At 46.6% G+C, this 22,355-nt stretch overlaps 1 protein-coding gene across 1 annotated transcript in view; it reads right to left on the reverse strand.

The window, feature by feature from the left end:
- EFNB3 (ephrin B3) overlaps positions 1-22,355 on the reverse strand; it is a 203,028-nt gene that overhangs the window by 154,556 nt on the left and 26,117 nt on the right. The window contains exon 2 of the mRNA XM_088464642.1: positions 4,532-4,827. Coding sequence (XP_088320768.1) covers positions 4,532-4,827 — 296 coding nt within the window. The remainder of the gene's footprint in view (positions 1-4,531; positions 4,828-22,355) is intronic.

The raw sequence follows: 22,355 nt of genomic DNA on the forward strand, positions 1-22,355 counted from the left end.
GGCCGGATCTCTGCCCACGCTCACCTCTGAACAGCGCGCAATTCCGCCAGCACGACCACGGCACATTTATCTTCCGTTTCCACGTACCAATGATGCCCAGCATTACCCACTCAGTCGGCGTCAGTGAAGATCGGACTAAGGACCTGATTCAGACCCGCTCGCTAGGCTGCGTTCGCAAGTAGCCTGCCGATGTTTGCAATGTGCGCATGCGTACAAGTCGCAGTGCGTGACCTAGTCCATGAGATCGGGTAGCGTTCGCTCGCTGCTCATAGCCTCCTCGCTAGAATGAGTGACAGGACGAACCGTTTATGGATGGTGGTCGATGAAAACGGGGGTGCGGAGGTGCAAGTTCTCACTGCGCAGGCGCAAACTTGCCAGTGCGATCGCATTATGTTACGCAGTGTGTGCGCAGACCCTTCCGAAACTGATTGACAGGAAGCGCCGTTTGTGGGTGGTGACGGTGGGTGGTCAGGCGAACGCAGGCGTTATAACGCTGTTATAGGGGCGTACATAATCAAGGCAGTGCGGCGGCATACGCAGCCATACCGTAAGCTGTACACAGGAAGCGGCCACAATCCTGCGGCAGGTCATGTCAACCACTATTGTGCTAATGGATCCGATGGTTCTCGATGTTACCGATGTTTACGCTATCTTGCATGATCAGGCTGTGAGTAAAGGGAGATGGGCGGCTTACTGTGGGGTTAGGCGTCTGAATCTTGTCCTGCGGTCTCCGTGCGTATACATTGATTAGCATATTCTCGCAGCGGACGGGTGCGTGCGTCTGCATCCGTGCTGAATCAGGCCCAAAGTACCAACCAATCAGCTCCTAACTGTCACTTTACAGCCTGTGTTTGAAAAAAATGACAGTTAGGAACTGATTGGTTGGTAATTTATCTCCATCCACTGTCTCTCTCTCTCCATGGCTTAGTACCTGATTCAGACCCAGTCGCTCTGACAGAGCGCTCGCTCTGAATCAGGGCCGGGCTTTTTTTTTTTAGAACGGCCTCCTGGCCGCTCGCATAGCTGGGGGTGACCTTCCACAGCTACAGCGAGCGGCCATGATGATGGTCGCGATCGTCAAGACCATCGCGACCATCGGGCTTGCGACGAGACCCTTGTGGTAGGGTCTCGTGGTAACGAGACCCTTGTGGTAGCGTCCCCATCCACTGACATCACTTGTGATGTCAGTGGGGCCGCCCCCAAACGACAGGCGTTCTCATGGGAACGTCTCCGTTTGGGCAGCCACCCCCCCGGCCCTCCCCCAAAAGGGGGCGAGCTGTCACTCAACATCGACAGCTCGCCCCCTTTGTTACGAGACCCGGAACGACGTATTGCCCGTCGCTATCCGGGTCTCGCACATGCGCACGACGGAGCTGGCTCCGTCGTGCGCATGTGCACTGGCCCACCATCGACCCGGTTGCGAGCGCTCAGCGCTTGCGACCGGGTCTGAATCAGGCCCATAGACCAGTATGCTGCGACTTCATTGCCTTGTGTGTTATCCAGACTCATTTTCAGCAATATACATAAATATTAGAGAACAAACAACATAAACTTTAATGAGGAACAGACCGGTTTATACAATGAAAACGTTTCCCATCTGTAGGTAGATATCAGCCACCAGCCAATGTGAAACTATGATCCCAAACATAGCGGGGGTAAAAGGGAGAATATACCTAAGTTACCACCGTTATCCCCCTCTGCAGCAATCAGTACACTCATTTCGCTGGCCCCAATAAGTTTGCATCAAGCCCCCCCCTGCTACCAACCCACACTACTTCCCCTCACTGCGGGCAGATTAGCAGGCGAAAGCTGTTTAAGCTTGAGAATATATAAGGAGACTGATTGGTAGTTATGACAGCCTTGTTGTCGGGTAGCTTAGTTGGTGTCAGTTGGTCAGGTGGTCCTTTGGGCCAATAGGAATTTTGGTAGGTGTGGTTGGTATTTTTAGTATTTATAGGAGGGTTCTGCATTGGGTCAGCCTCTCTTTTGCAGGATCTCTGAAACCCACCATCCCACCCTTCTCTATATGTTTGTTGTGCACTAACTTTTCTTTCCCAATATTAGGGGAGGCGCAGCAGGCGGGGGTATGCTGCAGCTCAACGGATTTATATGGCGCAAGAAAGCGTTGTGGGGCGCGCTTGTCCTCGATGTGCGTGGCGAATTTGTCCTTCTCTGTGCGAGGGGACCCGGGCGCTTTTGTACGGAAGCAGCGTTTCGGATTGGCCCAGAGGGGAAGCGAGACCATCACATCGTAAGTGCGTCTGGAGGGGGGATGTTTTGGTCGTCATTTGATTTACGAAAGCTAGAATTGAGCTGGCAGCTTCTCTTTGCCACCCGGGTTAGGTTGATTCATTATTAATAAAAAGCTGTGACCTTTTAGCCAAGCTGTTTGGAGTCTGTGGGCCTGATTCAGAGCCGGTCGCTATTTGCGGTTGTTCGTTCAAAAAAAAAAGGGGGTGGCTATTCAAATGAACCGTTCGCTCTTTGCGGTCTGTTCACGCCTCTAGGTCTGAACGAGTGAACAAAACTTGCAGTCGTTTTTTGGGAAACTACGCCCCCTGGCCGCTCGCATCCTACGTCATGTCCGCTATTTATTAGATTAATCGAGTACATCGACCAGCGTATGAACTGCTCGCTATTCTTGTGGTTGGTTTTTGCTACCACAATTTTGCGAGCAGTTCTGGCTATAAAATAACCCAGTGACGTGGTCAATGACGCTGCTGTTTTAATTATGCACTCCCATAAAACGCCCGTTTTGAACTTTAAGCACGCCTGCGTTCTGATCTCCACTCCCCGTTTTCAAGCAACTTCCCCTGTTACCACCCACATACGCCTCATTCTGTCACTCAAAGTAGCAGGCATTCGCTATATAGCGAACAAACGATTTTCGGCCGCACTGACTGGTTCGCGCATGCGTATTATAAACCATACGCATGTGCAGAAGTGCGAACATCGCTCGGTACGAGCGTACTGCCGCTTACGAGTGGCTCTGAATCAGGCCCTGTGTCGTTAGTTATTAGTTAAGTTAAGTTACGAAGGTTGGTTATGGTTAAAAGGCAATAAACCAATGGATATCTTATACTAGCATGTCATTTGCTTGGTGTGGTTATATCATTGTTAAAAGCATACAAAATTATTTATAAAGTGTAATACAAAATAATAAATATATTGCAGCAATCACATTGTATATTGAAAAGTTACAGTGCCACGAATGTTAGAGAGTGCCGTAACGGTTAATATTAAATATTTTGCCCCCAGCCATTATAAGAGCCGTATTCAATTTGAGCCGAGCCGCGATACATTTTTGCGGCCCGGACTTTTCACCTACTTCGCCTGTTTTGTAGGCGGAAAAGTATCGCGCGCGTGCCCGCTTTACCCCGTATTCAATTTGCAAGTACCCGAAAACGGGACCCGGCGAAACTTGAACAGGCGGAAAGTACTGTCAGATTTGGGGAAATCCGCCTGACATCCCCCAAAAGATGCTCTGACATGGGGGTTAGCTATGGTACCCCCCGATTTGGATTGCTGAAGGTATTTGGTGTTTTTAAACGGGCTCCATAGCTGCTAAATAGCGTTTTTGTATAAGTGATGCAGAATAGTATTCAGGAGAATTTTTTGCAGAAAATAACTTATCCCAGCAAATTTGGGGTAAAAATTGCTAAAGTGAAGTTGAAAAAATCGTGAAAAATCCACCTGCCGCAAACACCTGCAATTAAAAAAACACCTGGGGCATACTTGGGGACCCCCTAGAGTCAAGTTCGCTAGTTTTTAACTTTGTCCCCTAACGTTTTTTTTTTTCGCCCCCAAAATAAAAGTGATTTTTTTTTTTTGGAGTGTTTTTAAGTGTTTTTTTTTTTTTTTTAAATTTACACCGTTTACCTTTGGGGGACTGTCTGAAGGCTGCAGGGGGGTTCCCGCAACGTTGGACCCCAAAACCCCAATTCTGCACTTTTTTCCGCCAGCGATTCATTGCATTGAGGCGGAAAGTCTTCCAAATTGAATACAGGGTAACAGCAAAACAGGCGAAAATGACGTCATCGGCAAAAAAGTATCGCGGAGCTGGACTTTTCGCCTCAAATTGAATACGGCCCTAAGTTACACAAATTTACTTTAAGTTACATAAATTTTCTTTAATCCAGTAAGCTTACCAGAAGGAAGTCTAGGGTGCATAGGCAAAATAGCCCTCCCCCATGATTAACCCCTTGTCTCAGATATCTGTGTTATGTCAAAGTAAAAGCCCTGAATGCGCTATTCGCTCAGGGAAGACCAAAGATGGACACTGCGAGCTACAGCCAAGTGGTTACGATTTGCGCAGTAACAGCGCTATGCTCATCAGCCAGTGCCTTCCTCCTTCCAGCACCTGTGCCGCGAGAGCAGGACCGTACGGTGGCAGCCGGTGGCCTGGTGCCATGAAAGGAGCAAGATGCTGCTTCAGTGTGCAAATCTCAAGCCAAACTGGGGGAGCACGTAAAAACTCAACACAGAAAGCCAAAAATCAGGACTACTGAGGGGAGGGGGCACGTCTGCTCACCAATAATGTAATAGTCCCGATGGGATTTGAACTCGTGGCCCCACAGGTTGGGACTGTACTCTTGGAACTTGATGGTGAAGCGGAGGTCTTGCCCGGGACGATCGCAGGTTAGGAGGAGGTTCGGCGTCCGCAGGACCGTGCATTTTAGTACCTCTTCTTCTGTGCCCACCAAGTAAAGCTTGTAGTATTCATAGGGGGATGAGGAGAAAGGCCCTTGGGGTTCAGAGCGAGGGCACAACAAATCCAATCGGTCCCCAATCTGAGGATATAGCACGTACCCTTCCGAATCCTGGAACCTGGGAAGGGAGAGAGAGGAGGGCAATTAATAAACCTACAATAATTCCCAAGTCCTTAGAACTTCCTCCTGACCCCTCCCAGTGCATGGAAGCCACTCCCCAAGACACACCCATTAACAGAGAGAACACACCCATTTTTGTAAAGGTATTTTCATTACCAATAAGATTCAAGACTTTGGCAGGTATGACTATGAGATAGGCATAATGGGAAAGAGAAGAGAAACAACGTGTATATGCCTTAGAGCCCCCCAGATGAAGACATGACATGTCCCCGTATAAACCTCAGAATCCCCCAGATGTAGACATGACATGCCCATGTATATGCCTCAGATCAACCCCCAGATGTAGATATGATATGCCCTCGTATAAGCCTCATAGCACCCCAGATGTAGATATGACATGCCCCCATATATACCTCAAAGTCCCCCAGATGTAAACATCACATGCACACGTATATATGCCTCAGAGCCCCCTCACATGTAGACATGACATGCCCGCGCGTATGCCTCAGAGCCCCCTCAGATGTAGACATGACATGCAACTGCATATGCCTCAGAACCCCTTCAGATGTAGACATGACATGCCCATAAATATATATTTCTCAGAGCACCCCAAATGTAGACATGACATGCCCTCATACATGCGTCAGAGCCCACCAGATTTAGACATGACATGCCCACATATATATGCCTCAGAGCCCCCCAGATGTAGACATGACATGTCCACATATATGCCTCATAGCCCCCCAGATGTAGACATAACATGCCCTCATATATGCCTCAGAGACCCCCAGATGTAGACATGACATACCCGCATATATGCCTCATAGCCCCCGGGATGTAGATATGACATGCCCTCGTATATGCCTCATAGCCCCCCAGATGTTACATGTACACATATATGCCTCAGAGCCCCCAGATGTAGATATGACATGCCCGCATATATGTCTCTGAGCCCCCAGATGTAGATATGATATGCCCTCGTATAAGCCTCATAGCACACCAGATGTAGATATGACAAGCCCATGTATATACCTCAGAGCCCCCCAGATGTGGACATCACATGCCCGTGTATATACCTCAGAGCCCCCCAAATGAAGACATGACATGTCCCCATGTAAACCTCAGAGTCCCCCAGATGTAGACATGACATGCCCATGTATATGCCTCAGATCAACCTCAGATGTAAACATGACATGCCCAAATATATGCCAGAGCCCCCCTTGATGTAAACATCACATGCCCGTGTATATGCCTCAGAGCCTACTCAGATGTAGACATTACATGCTCGCGTGTATGTCTCAGAGCCCCCTCAGATGTAGACATGACATGCTCGCGTGTATGCCTCAGAGCCCCCTCAGATGTAGACATGACATGCCCCTGCATATGCCTCAGGACCACCTCAGATGTAGACATGACATGCCCCTGCATATGCCTCAGAGTCCTCCCAGATGTAGACATGACATGCATATGTATATGCCTCAGAGCCCCTACAGATGTAGACATGCCCGTGTATATGCCTCAGATCACCCTCAAATGTAGACATGACATGCCCGTGTATATGCCTCAGAGCCCCCTCAGATGTAGACATGACATGTCCATGTATATGCTTCAGATCACCCCCAGATGTAGACATGACATGCCCATGTATATGACTCAGTGCCCACTCAGATGTAGACATGACATGCCCACATATATATGCCTCAGATCACCCTCAAATGTAGACATGACATGCCCCGTATATGACTCAGCACCCCCTCAGATGTAGACATAACATGCCCGTGTATATGCCTCATCGCTCCCTCGGATGAAAACATAACATGCCCGTATATATGCCTCAGAGCATCATCATGCCCCTGGATTAGGCAGATCCCGGACAGAGCAGCCGTATTCTGGACTGTCACGGATTTCAGCAGGTGGTGGTCCAGTTCTGGCCCGCATGCCGTAGTTTGGCTGCCCCTGTTCTATTTTGAGGATAAAGTAAACCAACCCATAAAATGAGCTGGAGCCCATGTAACACGTTCAGTGTAGGAGTGGTGTATAATGATGACCATTATTACATATTACCAACATTCAAAACATCAATACTGCTCAAACCAAACCTACTACACTGGCAACTACATACATTAATCAAACACGTAATATCCCCCAATTTAAAACTCAGACTCCCCTCTATTGTTATGTCGCATGAACTAGTCCTTTCATCAGACGCAGCAAAGGAACATAACAATACGGATCTTAGAAGAGGCCAAGGGATCATAATTCCTGTATACAGAAATATACACACATTTCCTAATATTTATCATAAGCACTGATATTGCTCTGTATAATAATACTGAGTATACGCTGATAATGGTCACATTACACTGTATAATAATACTGAGTATACGCTGATAATGGTCACACCGCTCTGTATAATAATACTGAGTATACGCTGATAATGGTCACACTGCTCTGTATAATAATACTGAGTATACGCTGATAATGGTCACACCGCTCTGTATAATAATACTGAGTATACACTGATAATGGTCACACCGCTCTGTATAATAATACTGAGTATACACTGATAATGGTCACACTGCACTGTACAATAATACTGAGTATACACGGATAATGGTCACTCTGCTCTGTATAATAATACTGAGTATACACTGATAATGGTCACACCGCTCTGTATAATAATACTGAGTATACACTGATAATAGTCACACTGCTCTGTATAATAATACTGAGTATACACTGATAATGGTCACACTGCTCTGTATAATAATACTGAGTATACACTGATAATGGTCACACCGCTCTGTATAATAATACTGAGTATATGCTAATAATGGTCACACCGCTCTGTATAATAATACTGAGTATACGCTGATAATGGTCACATTACACTGTATAATAATACTGAGTATACACTGATAATGGCCACACTGCTCTGTATAATAATACTGAGTATACACTGATAATGGTCACACCACTCTGTATAATAATACTGAGTATACACTGATAATAATATTGAGTATACACTGATAATGGTCATACCGCTCTGTATAATAATACTGAGTATAGGCTGATAATGGTCACACTGCTCTGTATAATAATACTGAGTATACGCTGATAATGGTCACACCGCTCTGTATAATAATACTGAGTATACACTGATAATGGTCACATTACACTGTATAATAATACTGAGTATACACTGATAATGGCCACACTGCTCTGTATAATAATACTGAGTATACACTGATAATGGTCACACCACTCTGTATAATAATACTGAGTATACGCTGATAATGGTCACACCGCTCTGTATAATAATACTGAGTATACACTGATAATGGTCACATTACACTGTATAATAATACTGAGTATACACTGATAATGGTCACACTGCTCTGTATAATAATACTGAGGATACACTGATAATGGTCACACCACTCTGTATAATAATACTGAGTATACGCTGATAATGGTCACACCGCTCTGTATAATAATAAAGAGTATACACTGATAATGGTCACATTACACTGTATAATAATACTGAGTATACACTGATAATGGTCACACCGCTCTGTATAATAATACTGAGTATACACTGATAATGGTCACATTACACTGTATAATAATACTGAGTATACACTGATAATGGTCACACAGCTATGTATAATAATACTGAGTATACACTGATAGTGGTCACACTGCTCTGATAATAATACTGAGTATACACTGATAATGGTCACACTGCTCTGTATAATAATACTGAGTATACACTGATAATGGTCACACCGCTCTGTATAATAATACTGACTATACACTGATAATGGGCACACTGTACTGTATAATAATACTGAGTATACACTGATAATGGTCACACCGCTCTGTGTATAATAATACTGAGTATACACTGATAATGGTCACACTGCTCTGTATAATAATACTGAGTATACACTGATAATGGTCACACCGCTCTGTATAATAATACTGAGTATACACTGATAATGGTCACACCGCTCTGTATAATAATACTGAGTATACACTGATAATGGTCACACTGTATAATAATACTGAGTATACACTGATAATGATCACACCGCTATGTATAATAATACTGAGTATATGATGATAATGGTCACACTGCTCTGTATAATAATACTGAGTATATACTGATAATGATCACACTGCTCTGTATAATAATACTGAGTACACTGATAATGGTCACACTGCACTGTATAATAATACTGAGTATACGCTGATAATGGTCACACCGCTCTGTATAATAATACTGAGTATATGATGATAATGGTCACATTACACTGTATAATAATTCTGTGTATACACTGATAATGGTCACATTGCTCTAAAATAATACTGAGTATACACTGATAATGATCACATTACACTATATAATAATACTGAGTATACACTGATAATGGTGACACTGCTCTGTATAATAATACTGAGTATACACTGACAATTATCACATTACACTGTATAATAATACTGAGTATACACTGATAATGGTCACACCGCTCTGTATAATAATACTGAGTATACACTGATAATGGTCACACTGCTCTGTATAATAATACTGAGTATACACTGATATCGGTCACATTACACTGTATAATAATACTGAGTATACACTGATAATGGTCACACCGCTCTGTATAATAATACTGAGTATACACTGATAATGATCACACTGCTCTGTATAATAATACTGAGTATACACTGATAATGGTCACACTGCTCTGTATAATAATACTGAGTATACACTGATATCGGTCACATTACACTGTATAATAATAATGAGTATACGCTGATAATTGTCACACTGCTCTGTATAATAATACTGAGAACACGCTGATAATGATCACACTGCTCTGTATAATAATACTGAGTATACACTGATAATGTTCACACTGCTCTGTATAATAATAGTACTGAGTATACGCTGATAATGGTCACACTGTATAATAATACTGAGTATACGCTGATAATGGTCACACCGCTCTGTATAATAATACTGAGTATACGCTGATAATGATCACACCGCTCTGTATAATAATACTGAGTATACACTGATAATGGTCACACCGCTCTGTATAATAATACTGAGTATACGCTGATAATGATCACACCGCTCTGTATAATAATACTGAGTATACGCTAATAATGGTCACACCGCTCTGTATAATAATACTGAGTATACACTGATAATGGTCACACTGCTCTGTATAATAATACTGAGTATACACTGATAATGGTCACACTGCTCTGTGTAATAATACTGAGTATACGCTGCTAATGATCAAGCTGAGCTATACAATAATATTGAGTATCTACTATCTATACACTGATGAGTGTGTGCTGGAAACTATAATAACAGACATTTGGATGTTATTGAATCTTTAAACACTCTAATTACTCATTCAGACTAATTCATGTTGCATATTTTCTTCAAATGATTCTCTGTAATTGGTTTGTACTGTAATAAGTAAATATACTGGCTCACACAGATTTGATAATTATGATGGTAACAATTAGTCTATACATTGTCTATGTAAATACTGAGCATAATAAAACGATATCACCTGTATGCCAGTCTCTCTATACCCAGACTGCTGTGGTCTCTCTATACCCCGACTGCTGTGGTCTCTCTCTATACTCCGACTGCTGTGGTCTCTCTCTATACCCCGACTGCTGTGGTCTCTCTATACCCCGACTGCTGTGGTCTCTCTCTATACCCCGACGGCTGTGATCTCTCTCTATACCTCAAACTGCTATGGTCTCTCTCTATACCCGACTGCTGTGATCTCTCTCTATACCCCGACTGCTGTGGTCTCTCTATACCCAGACTGCTGTGATCTCTCTCTATACCCAGACTGCTGTGGTCTCTCTCTATACCCCGACTGCTGTGGTCTCTCTATACCCCGACTGCTGTGGTCTCTCTCTATACCCCGACTGCTGTGGTCTCTCTCTATACACTGACTGCTGTGGTCTCTCTCTATACCCCGACTGCTGTGGTCTCTCTCTATACCCCGACTGCTGTGGTCTCTCTCTATACCCCGACGGCTGTGATCTCTCTCTATACCTCAAACTGCTATGGTCTCTCTCTATACCCGACTGCTGTGATCTCTCTCTATACCCCAAACTGCTGTGGTCTCTCTCTATACACCGACTGCTGTGGTCTCTCTCTATACCCCGACTGCTGTGGTCTCTCTCTATACCCAGACTGCTGTGGTCTCTCTCGATACACTGACTGCTGTGGTCTCTCTCTATACACTGACTGCTGTGGTCTCTCTCTATACCCAGACTGCTGTGGTCTCTCTCTATACCCAGACTGCTGTGGTCTCTCTCTATACCCCGACCGCTGTGGTCTCTCTCTATACCCTGACCGCTGTGGTCTCTCTCTGTACCCCGACTGCTGTGGTCTCTCTATACCCAGACCGCTGTGGTCTCTCTCTATACCCAGACCGCTGTGGTCTCTCTCTATACCCAGACCGCTGTGGTCTCTCTCTATACCCAGACCGCTGTGGTCTCTCTCTATACCCAGACCGCTGTGGTCTCTCTCTATACCCAGACCGCTGTGGTCTCTCTCTGTACCCCGACCGCTGTGGTCTCTCTCTGTACCCCGACTGCTGTGGTCTCTCTCTGTACCCAGACTGCTGTGGTCTCTCTATACCCAGACTGCTGTGGTCTCTCTCTGTACCCAGACTGCTGTGGTCTCTCTCTGTACCCAGACTGCTGTGGTCTCTCTCTGTACCCAGACTGCTGTGGTCTCTCTCTGTACCCAGACTGCTGTGGTCTCTCTCTGTACCCCGACTGCTGTGGTCTCTCTCTATACACCGACTGCTGTGGTCTCTCTCTATACAACGACTGCTGTGGTCTCTCTCTATACACCGACTGCTGTGGTCTCTCTCTATACCCCAAACTGCTGTGGTCTCTCTCTATACCCCGACTGCTGTGATCTCTCTCTATACCCCAAACTGCTGTGGTCTCTCTCTATACACCGACTGCTGTGGTCTCTCTCTCTACACCGACTGCTGTGGTCTCTCTCTATTCACCAACTGCTGTGATCTCTCTCTATATCCCGACTGCTGTGGTCTCTCTCTATACACCGACTGCTGTGGTCTCTCCCTGTACACTGACTGCTGTGGTCTCTCTGTGCACACTGACTGCTGCAGTGTCTCTCTCTGCACTGACTGATGGGATCTCTCTCTATACACTGACTGCTGTGGTCTCTCTGTACACTGCTTGCTGTGGTCTCTCTCTGTGCACTGCCTGCTGTGGTCTCTCTCTCTGCACTGCCTGCTGTGGTCTCTCTCTGTGCAGTGACTGCTGTGGTCTCTCTCTGTGCAGTGACTGCTGTGGTCTCTCTCTGTGCACTGCCTGCTGTGGTCTCTCTCTGTGCAGTGACTGCTGTGGTCTCTCTCTGTGCACTGACTGCTGTGGTCTCTCTCTGTGCACTGCCTGCTGTGGTCTCTCTCTGTGCAGTGACTGCTGTGGTCTCTCTCTGTGCACTGCCTGCTGTGGTCTCTCTCTGTGCACTGCCTGCTGTGGTCTCTCTCTGTGCACTGCCTGCTGTGGTCTCTCTCTGTGCACTGCCTGCTGTGGTCTCTCTCTGTGCACTGACTGCTGTGGTCTCTCTCTGTGCACTGCCTGCTGTGGTCTCTCTCTCTGCACTGCCTGCTGTGGTCTCTCTCTGTGCACTGCCTGCTGTGGTCTCTCTCTGTGCACTGCCTGCTGTGGTCTCTCTCTGTGCACTGACTGCTGTGGTCTCTCTCTGTGCACTGACTGCTGTGGTCTCTCTCTGTGCACTGACTGCTGTGGTCTCTCTCTGTGCACTGACTGCTGTGGTCTCTCTCTGTGCACTGACTGCTGTGGTCTCTCTCTGTGCACTGACTGCTGTGGTCTCTCTCTGTGCACTGCCTGCTGTGGTCTCTCTCTCTGCACTGACTGCTGTGGTCTCTCTCTGTGCACTGACTGCTGTGGTCTCTCTCTGTGCACTGCCTGCTGTGGTCTCTCTCTGTGCACTGCCTGCTGTGGTCTCTCTCTGTGCACTGCCTGCTGTGGTCTCTCTCTGTGCAGTGACTGCTGTGGTCTCTCTCTGAGCACTGCCTGCTGTGGTCTCTCTCTGTGCACTGCCTGCTGTGGTCTCTCTCTGTGCACTGCCTGCTGTGGTCTCTCTCTGTGCACTGCCTGCTGTGGTCTCTCTCTGTGCACTGACTGCTGTGGTCTCTCTCTGTGCACTGACTGCTGTGGTCTCTCTCTGTGCACTGCCTGCTGTGGTCTCTCTCTGTGCACTGACTGCTGTGGTCTCTCTGTGCACTGACTGCTGTGGTCTCTCTGTGCACTGACTGCTGTGGTCCCTCTCTCTGTGCACTGACTGCTGTGGTCTCTCTGTGCACACTGCCTGCTGTGGTCTCTCTCTGTACACTGACTGCTGTGGTCTCTCTCTATACACTGCCTGCTGTGGTCTCTCTCTGTGCACTCCCAGCTATGGTCTCTTTCTCTGTTCAATGCCTGCTGTGGTCTCTCTCTATACACTGACTGCTGTGGTCTCTCTCTGTGCACTCCCACTCTCTCTGTGCACTGCCTGCTGTGGTCTCTCTCTGTGCACTGACTGCTGTGGTCTCTCTGTGTGCACTGACTGCTGTGGTCTCTCTCTGTGCACTGCCTGCTGTGGTCTCTCTCTGTGCACTGACTGCTGTGGTCTCTCTCTGTGCACTGCCTGCTGTGGTCTCTCTCTGTGCACTGACTGCTGTGGTCTCTCTCTGTGCACTGACTGCTGTGGTCCCTCTCTCTGTGCATATTCTACCACTAAAGGGTCACCAGGTTACTAACACCCATATATTCTACTGTACCCACACTTAACCTCTCTTTAAGTGGTTTACCTTTACTCTATCAGTGCCTCCACCCAAGTATCAGTATATGGCCTCATTCAGAGGCGGTCGGAGGATGCAAGTGGTCGCTCAGAATCTGGGCGGCCGCTTGCATCCTGGCCGCCCGCCTCTGTTGTGGTCGTTAGGCTGTGGGTTAACGACAGCTCGGGTGATGGTCGTGATGGTCAGAGACCATCGCGACCATCGGGGCTTACGACGAGACCCTAAGGTAGAGTCTCACTTGTCGTAAGCCCCGGAGAGCTTCTGGCTCTGTCTGAGCCGGAAGCTCTCCACTGACATCACTAGTGATGTCAGTGGGGCCTCCCCCAAACGGTAGGCGTTCCCATGGGAACGCCTCTGTTTGGGCTGCCACCCCCCCGGCCCGCCTTCCAAACGGGGCGAGCTGTCAATCAACATCGACAGCTCGCCCCCTTTGGATCGAGACCCGATGCGACCAGCGCTGTCGGTCGCAGCGGGTCTCACGCATGCGCACGAAGGAGCCTCTGAATAGAGCCCATAGTGTGGGCCTACTTGGGAAAGCCCTAACACAATGTAATATAGGTATGTGGAAATAGACTCAACATATATGTATATTTTCAACACCTTTGACACCACTTACTCTATAATCCGGGTACGACTCCTCGGATACTAAATCTTGAATTTTATTGTTACAGATCATCAGATTCCACGACAATAACTTCCATAGCAACTGGTTTTGTCATAACAAATTAACATTTATTGTTAATATATAGTTATTAATAACCGAGAATTACAGTTACTTTAGATATACCTATCATATATAATGATTATTCTCCATTTTACTAAATTATTCCTTACACCTGTAACTATATTATGTCAAATAAGAACATATTACAATTTATAGGATTGGTAGCACTGGTACCAGAAGAACACATAACTACTACAGCTGTATTTATATATGCATATATAGTTTTACTAATTTTAAAAAGTGTTCTAGTTGAACGTTCACAAGTCCTGTATCTCCAATCAATATATAGCAATATATTAAGTATTGATCCTGAAGGTTCCGACAGGGCTGTGTTAAAAGGTAGCAATTACTCCAACTTGCCACTAGATGCGGGTGCTGCATGTCTTATACTGAGTTTGTCAGCCAGAAATATAATGAAGAGGTCTCTCCGGACGAATCCTTTGGTAATTTTAATAACTGACCATTAGTTTGTACACATACGGAGAGCAAGTACTATACTGCAGTGCTTCTTATGGCAGTTAGTATTGAGTGCACTGCATTGCAGGAGTTCTCTTCACTCTACCAACTATCAGTCCCCTCTAATTGGCTTCCGATCAGGCACTACTATTGTCACTCCCCTTCCCCAGCTCATTACTCCGGAGCTGTAGGTAGACAAGTAAGCCTGACACTGTGGTATTTGTCTATGGGCTCTAATTACTACAATCCACATATTGAATGCAGATTGTAGTGTAATATTAACAGCTGAATTCGCATTGTGAATTCCGGCAATATCACAGGGATTTACTACAAATCCCTTGCAGGGACAGAGCTTGCGATAAAGCTCTGTCCCTGCGAATCCCCTTCGGAGCCTTATCACGGTATTTTCGCAAAAAATACCGCAACTAAGTGCCCGCGCATGCGCTGACCGGCCGCTGCTGCTCCCCCCCCCAGCGCTAAGCCCAGCCCCCGGCACTAAGCCCCACGATCATGGACCCCCCTCCCTTAATTACACTTACCTGCATGCTCCGGGCCTCCGGTGATGTTCTCCATGCCTCCGGTCAGGTGATCTCCCATACTGCACTGGGATCCGATCACCTGATGACCGGGCAGCAGTGCACTATGGGAGACCAGCTGACCAGAGAGGAGTCATCACCGGAGGCCCGATCACCGGTCCATGGAGTCAGGTAAGTAAATCTTTTTTTTTACCAATTTTCTTTTTCTTTTATACAGTAATCAGCTTGCGGTCTGTTTAGACCACACAGCTGATTACTGGGACCGACTCCCGGCTCTGCTCTCCCCGTTTGAGCAGGGCAGGAGTCCGGTAACCGGGGGAGACCCTGGATAACGCCACCTCCAGGTGGCGTTATTATCACAGGGCTTTCCCCGATATTTTTTTACAATTTATTTTTAGTAACTTTGGTCGGATCACATTTCCCATTACAATTATGGGAAATGCGATCTGAGTACTAAAAATAAGTGATACTTAGGGGTTGGAGTAGAATTTTACGAAATCTACTCCAATTGCCCTGTAATAACTATAGGTGATACTACAATGATGTGAAAAGGGTGTGAAAACACCCTTTTTCACTTTATTTTAGTAAAAATAATGTTAATAGAGCCCTATGTGAGTGCCGTGCATAATACTCACTGTTAGCAGGGCGTTGCTGCCGCTGCTAACTTATCCACCAGGAGCCTCGCTCTCTCAGCTTCCCATCATGCCCCCTGATGACTGCTGCTGCTGGGCTGTCCTATAGGGAACTGCCTCTGACTGTTCTGCCTCCTATACTGCAGACACGCCCCCTCGCAGCCTCTTTCCTAGCACCACCCAGCAACCAGGCAGCTGTCACGACCAGGGTTTCTCGGCATGGTGGTCGGCGTGTGTTACCTGTGAGGATGCTGTGGCGGGGAGCGTCTGGCGGTGGTGCTGGTGCCTGGCGGGGAGCATTGGCTGTGCGTGGACCTGTTTGGGCATATTGTCACTCTGTGCTGGGTAGGCCTGTCGGTGCTTCCGTTCCGCTCCGGCATGGGCGCCGCCATCTTGCTTTCAGCCATGTGACCTAGTTGGCCAATCCTGGCGTGTCACATGCTCACTCTCTGTCCAGTCACGGCTGAGCACTGGATATTTAGGGGAGTTCAGAGCTCCCTTGCATTGCCAGTGCAACGTGTTTCTCAGCCCAAGCTGAGAGAGAGTTCCTGAGCTTGTTCGCCTGCCTGTTGGATCTCTGCCTAAGCCTGCTTTACCTGACTTGCTCCACACCCTGCTGGAATCCCCTGCCTCCTCCTATTGCCTCTCCCTTGCCTGAGAACCCATGTCAGCTGTACCCTGCACCCTGCCTCCTCTTACATTTCCTCTGGACATTATTCACTTCAGCCAGCAATTCATTTCAGCCTCACAAAACCTGGAATACTGGACTGCCTTCTGTCATCGCTACCTGGACTTTTTCCCATTGCATCACTACAGTTCCCAAGTGCACTTTAGTGCTAAACCCGGACTTTCTGTTTTGCCACATTCATGTCTGTTAAGCCACTCATTAAAAGCTCCACATTTATTTTTAAATCTGCTTCAGTGTCTGCTCCTATTACCACCCCGGGTCCACAACAAGACCAGAACCTCACAGCAGCTTCACCTTCCCACGGCTCTCCCTGCGCTGCTCAGCCTCGGAGGGTTGCTGGTCACGCCCCCTCTCCTTGTACACGGACTGACAGCGGTATGGTGAGCGCTGCTCTGCCGCTCCGTCCGATGCCTCTCAGGCAGGGAGAGTTTCCCTGCCCACTGGTCTCCTCCTGCGGCAGCTCCCTCTCCGGCTCTGCCCCCCTGTGCCCGGCAGTTCATCGCCGCTCACTGGCTGCCTGGGTCACAGGAGGGCAGGCACTGGAGGGAGCGATCAGAAGACTCACTCCCTGTCTGCTGACAGCTCCTTTTATATGTCTCTGTCCCTGTCCCTCTTTTCCTGACAGGAACCCAACCACTCCCAGCCATATCACTCCGCCCCCTTCTTCTCCTGTGCATGTGCATCCCACACACTGTGCACATCCTCACCACAGGGGAAAAAAAAAGTACCACATAAATTTATATGTAAATACATTAAATATTAAATGGTCTCTCTCTGTGCACTGCCTGCTGTGGTCTCTCTGTGCACTGACTGCTGTGGTCTCTCTCTGTGCACTGACTGCTGTGGTCTCTCTCTGTGCACTGACTGCTGTGGTCTCTATGCACTGCCTGCTGTGGTCTCTCTCTGTGCACTGACTGCTGTGGTCTCTCTCTGTGCACTGCCTGCTGCGGTCTCTCTCTGTGCACTGCCTGCTGCGGTCTCTCTCTGTGCACTGCCTGCTGTGGTCTCTCTGTGCACTGACTGCTGTGGTCTCTCTCTGTGCACTGACTGCTGTGGTCTCTCTCTGTGCACTGACTGCTGTGGTCTCTATGCACTGCCTGCTGTGGTCTCTCTCTGTGCACTGACTGCTGTGGTCTCTCTCTGTGCACTGCCTGCTGCGGTCTCTCTCTGTGCACTGCCTGCTGCGGTCTCTCTCTGTGCACTGCCTGCTGCTGTCTCTCTCTCTGTGCACTGACTGCTGTGGTCTCTCTCTGTGCACTGACTGCTGTGGTCTCTCTCTATGCACTGACTGCTGTGGTCTCTCTCTGTGCACTGACTGCTGTGGTCTCTATGCACTGCCTGCTGTGGTCTCTATGCACTGCCTGCTGTGGTCTCTCTCTGTGCACTGACTGCTGTGGTCTCTCTCTGTGCACTGCCTGCTGCGGTCTCTCTCTGTGCACTGCCTGCTGCGGTCTCTCTCTGTGCACTGCCTGCTGCGGTCTCTCTCTGTGCACTGCCTGCTGCTGTCTCTCTCTCTGTGCACTGCCTGCTGTGGTCTCTCTCTGTGCACTGCCTGCTGTGGTCTCTCTCTCTCTGTGCACTGACTGCTGTGGTCTCTCTCTCTGTGCACTGACTGCTGTGGTCTCTGTGCACTGACTGCTATGGTCTCTCTGTGCACTGACTGCTGTGGTCTCTCTCTATGCACTGACTGCTGTGGTCTCTCTCTGTGCATTGACTGCTGTGGTCTCTATGCACTGCCTGCTGTGGTCTCTCTCTGTGCACTGACTGCTGTGGTCTCTATGCACTGACTGCTGTGGTCTCTCTGTGCACTGACTGCTGCGGTCTCTCTCTCTGTGCACTGCCTGCTGTGGTCTCTCTCAGTGCACTGCCTGCTGTGGTCTCTCTGTGCACTGACTACTGTGGTCTCTCTCTCTGTGCACTGACTGCTGTGGTCTCTCTCTGTGCACTGACTGCTGTGGTCTCTCTCTCTCTGTGCACTGACTGCTGTGGTCTCTCTCTCTCTGTGCACTAACTACTGTGGTCTCTCTCTCTGTACACTGACTGCTGTGGTCTCTCTCTGTGCACTGACTGCTGTGGTCTCTCTCTCTCTGTGCACTGACTGCTGTGGTCTCTCTCTCTGTGCACTGACTGCTGTGGTCTCTCTCTCTGTGCACTGACTTACTGTGGTCTCTCTCTGTGCACTGACTGCTGTGGTCTCTCTCTGTGCACTGACTGCTGTGGTCTCTCTGTGCACTGACTGCTGTGGTCTCTCTCTGTGCACTGACTGCTGTGGTCTCTCTGTGCAGTGCCTGCTGTGGTCTCTCTCTCTGTGCACTGACTGCTGTGGTCTCTCTGTGCACTGACTGCTGTGGTCTCTCTCTGTGCACTGACTGCTGTGGTCTCTCTCTCTGTGCACTGACTTACTGTGGTCTCTCTCTGTGCACTGACTGCTGTTGTCTCTCTCTGTGCACTGACTTCTGTGGTCTCTCTCTGTGCACTGACTGCTGTGGTCTCTCTCTGTGCACTGACTGCTGTGGTCTCTCTCTGTGCACTGACTGCTGTGGTCTCTCTGTGCAGTGCCTGCTGTGGTCTATGTTACAGTACAGGAGAGTATGTAATTTGTGTACATATCTTCATATATAGAAAATGTCTATTTTCAAACTTTTAATTTTGCTTTGTAGTAGTTAGTATCAGACAGAGCTCTCCTCAGTCTGCAGCTCTCTCCCCCTCTCCCAGTTGTGTGGGAAGTCTTGCCAGGAGTATGATGCCAATCTCTGTGTGCCAGCGTTGCCACATCACTGCCCATCAGCAATCGCCAGGTGTGTGGGAGAAAAAGTACCACCTCCCTTCTATTACATGTGCCTAATATATACTCTCTGGCATTGAACACCTCTGCTCTGATACCTTTGCTGTACATATACTCAGCACTACTTACAGAGCAGTGTGACCACTGTCAGCATAAACTCAGTATTATTATTATACAGAGCGGTGTGACCATTATCAGTGTATACTCAGTATTATTATACAGAGCAGTGTGATCATTATCAGTGTATACTCAGTATTATTATACAGTGCAGTGTGACCATTATCAGTGTATACTCAGTATTATTATACAGTGCAGTGTGACCATTATCAGTGTATGCTCAGTATTATTATACAGAGCGGTGTGACCATTATCAGTGTATACTCAGTATTATTATACAGAGCGGTGTGACCATTATCAGTGTATACTCAGTATTATTATACAGAACAGTGTGACCATTATCAGTGTATACTCAGTATTATTATACAGAGCGGTGTGACCATTATCAGTGTATACTCAGTATTATTATACAGAGCGGTGTGACCATTATCAGTGTATACTCAGTATTATTATACAGAGCAGTGTGACCATTATCAGTGTATACTCAGTATTATTATACAGAGCGGTGTGACCATTATCAGTGTATACTCAGTATTATTATACAGAGCGGTGTGACCATTATCAGTGTATACTCAGTATTATTATACAGTGTGACCATTATCAGTGTATACTCAGTATTATTATACAGAGCAGTGTGACCATTATCAGTGTATACTCAGTATTATTATACAGAGCGGTGTGACCATTAACAGTGTATACTCAGTATTATTATACAGAGCAGTGTGACCATTATCAGTGTGTACTCAGTATTATTATACAGAGCAGTGTGACCATTATCAGTGTATACTCAGTATTATTATACAGAGCAGTGTGACCATTATCAGTGTATACTCAGTATTATTATACAGAGCAGTGTGACCATTATCAGCGTATACTCAGTATTATTATACAGAGCAGTGTGACCATTATCAGGGTATACTCAGTATTATTATACAGAGCAGTGTGACCATTATCAGTGTATACTCAGTATTATTATACAGAGCGATGTGACCATTATCAGTGTATACTCAGTATTATTATACAGAGCGGTGTGACCATTATCAGTGTATACTCAGTATTATTATACAGAGCGGTGTGACCATTATCAGTGTATACTCAGTATTATTATACAGTGTGACCATTATCAGTGTATACTCAGTATTATTATACAGAGCAGTGTGACCATTATCAGTGTATACTCAGTATTATTATACAGAGCGGTGTGACCATTATCAGTGTATACTCAGTATTATTATACAGAGCAGTGTGACCATTAACAGTGTATACTCAGTATTATTATACAGAGCAGTGTGACCATTATCAGTGTGTACTCAGTATTATTATACAGAGCAGTGTGACCATTATCAGTGTATACTCAGTATTATTATACAGAGCAGTGTGACCATTATCAGTGTATACTCAGTATTATTATACAGAGCAGTGTGACCATTATCAGTGTATACTCAGTATTATTATACAGAGCAGTGTGACCATTATCAGTGTATACTCAGTAATATTATACAGAGCGGTGTGACCATTATCAGCATATACTCAGTATTATTATACAGAGCAGTGTGACCATTATCAGCGTATACTCAGTATTATTATACAGAGCAGTGTGACCATTATCAGTGTATACTCAGTATTATTATACAGAGCGGTGTGACCATTATCAGTGTATACTCAGTATTATTATACAGAGCAGTGTGACCATTATCAGTGTATACTCAGTATTATTATACAGAGCAGTGTGACCATTATCAGTGTATACTCAGTATTATTATACAGAGCGGTGTGACCATTATCAGTGTATACTCAGTATTATTATACAGAGCAGTGTGACCATTATCAGTGTATACTCAGTATTATTATACAGAGCAGTGTGACCATTATCAGTGTATACTCAGTATTATTATACAGGCCGCCAAGTCTCATTTGTTTATTTGTTACCTGTTCCCAATAGTTTAACAAAAACAATATGAGAACAGCAGGAAACAGAAATAAGTGAATGTACCGGAGCGAAACGTTGGGTCTCGTATGTGCCTATGTGGGCTGTGACCACAGGTTACGTCTCCTGACATTCTGATCAGAGGGTCTTTGATTTTATAGTAATAAAGACTGGGACAGATCCCGGTCAGGGCTACAGTATCTGCGCTCCCGAGGAGGCGATAGCACAACAACCATGGAGAAATGTTTAATAATGTGGTGTGACATGTATGTGAAAGCTCATGTGGCAGTAAGGTGAGAAAGAGAGTACTTACAATTGCAATAAACATAGAATGAGGCATCCACAGGACCAGTATACATATATTGCGCCATGGGACCAATACATCAGGCAAATAATGCCTAGTATAAGTATACAATGTCTGGCCCATGCTCTGATGGGTATACAATGCAGAGACAATCTCCAATACCTAGTATACAATACAGAGACCATACTCCAATACCTGGTATACAATACAGAGACCATACTGCAATACCTGGTATACAATGCAGAGACAATACTCCAATACCTGGTATACAATACAGAGACCATACTCCAATACCTGGTATACAATACAGAGACCATACTCCAATACCTGGTATACAAAACAGAGACCATACTCCAATACCTGGTATACAATACAGAGATCATACTCCAATACCTGGTATACAAAACAGAGACCATACTCCAATACCTGGTGTACAATGCAGAGACCATACAACAATACCTGGTAT

This window comes from Taudactylus pleione, unplaced genomic scaffold, assembly GCF_031769625.1.
Source record: "Taudactylus pleione unplaced genomic scaffold, aTauple2 ptg001724l, whole genome shotgun sequence".
NCBI classification, from domain to species: Eukaryota; Metazoa; Chordata; class Amphibia; order Anura; family Myobatrachidae; genus Taudactylus; species Taudactylus pleione.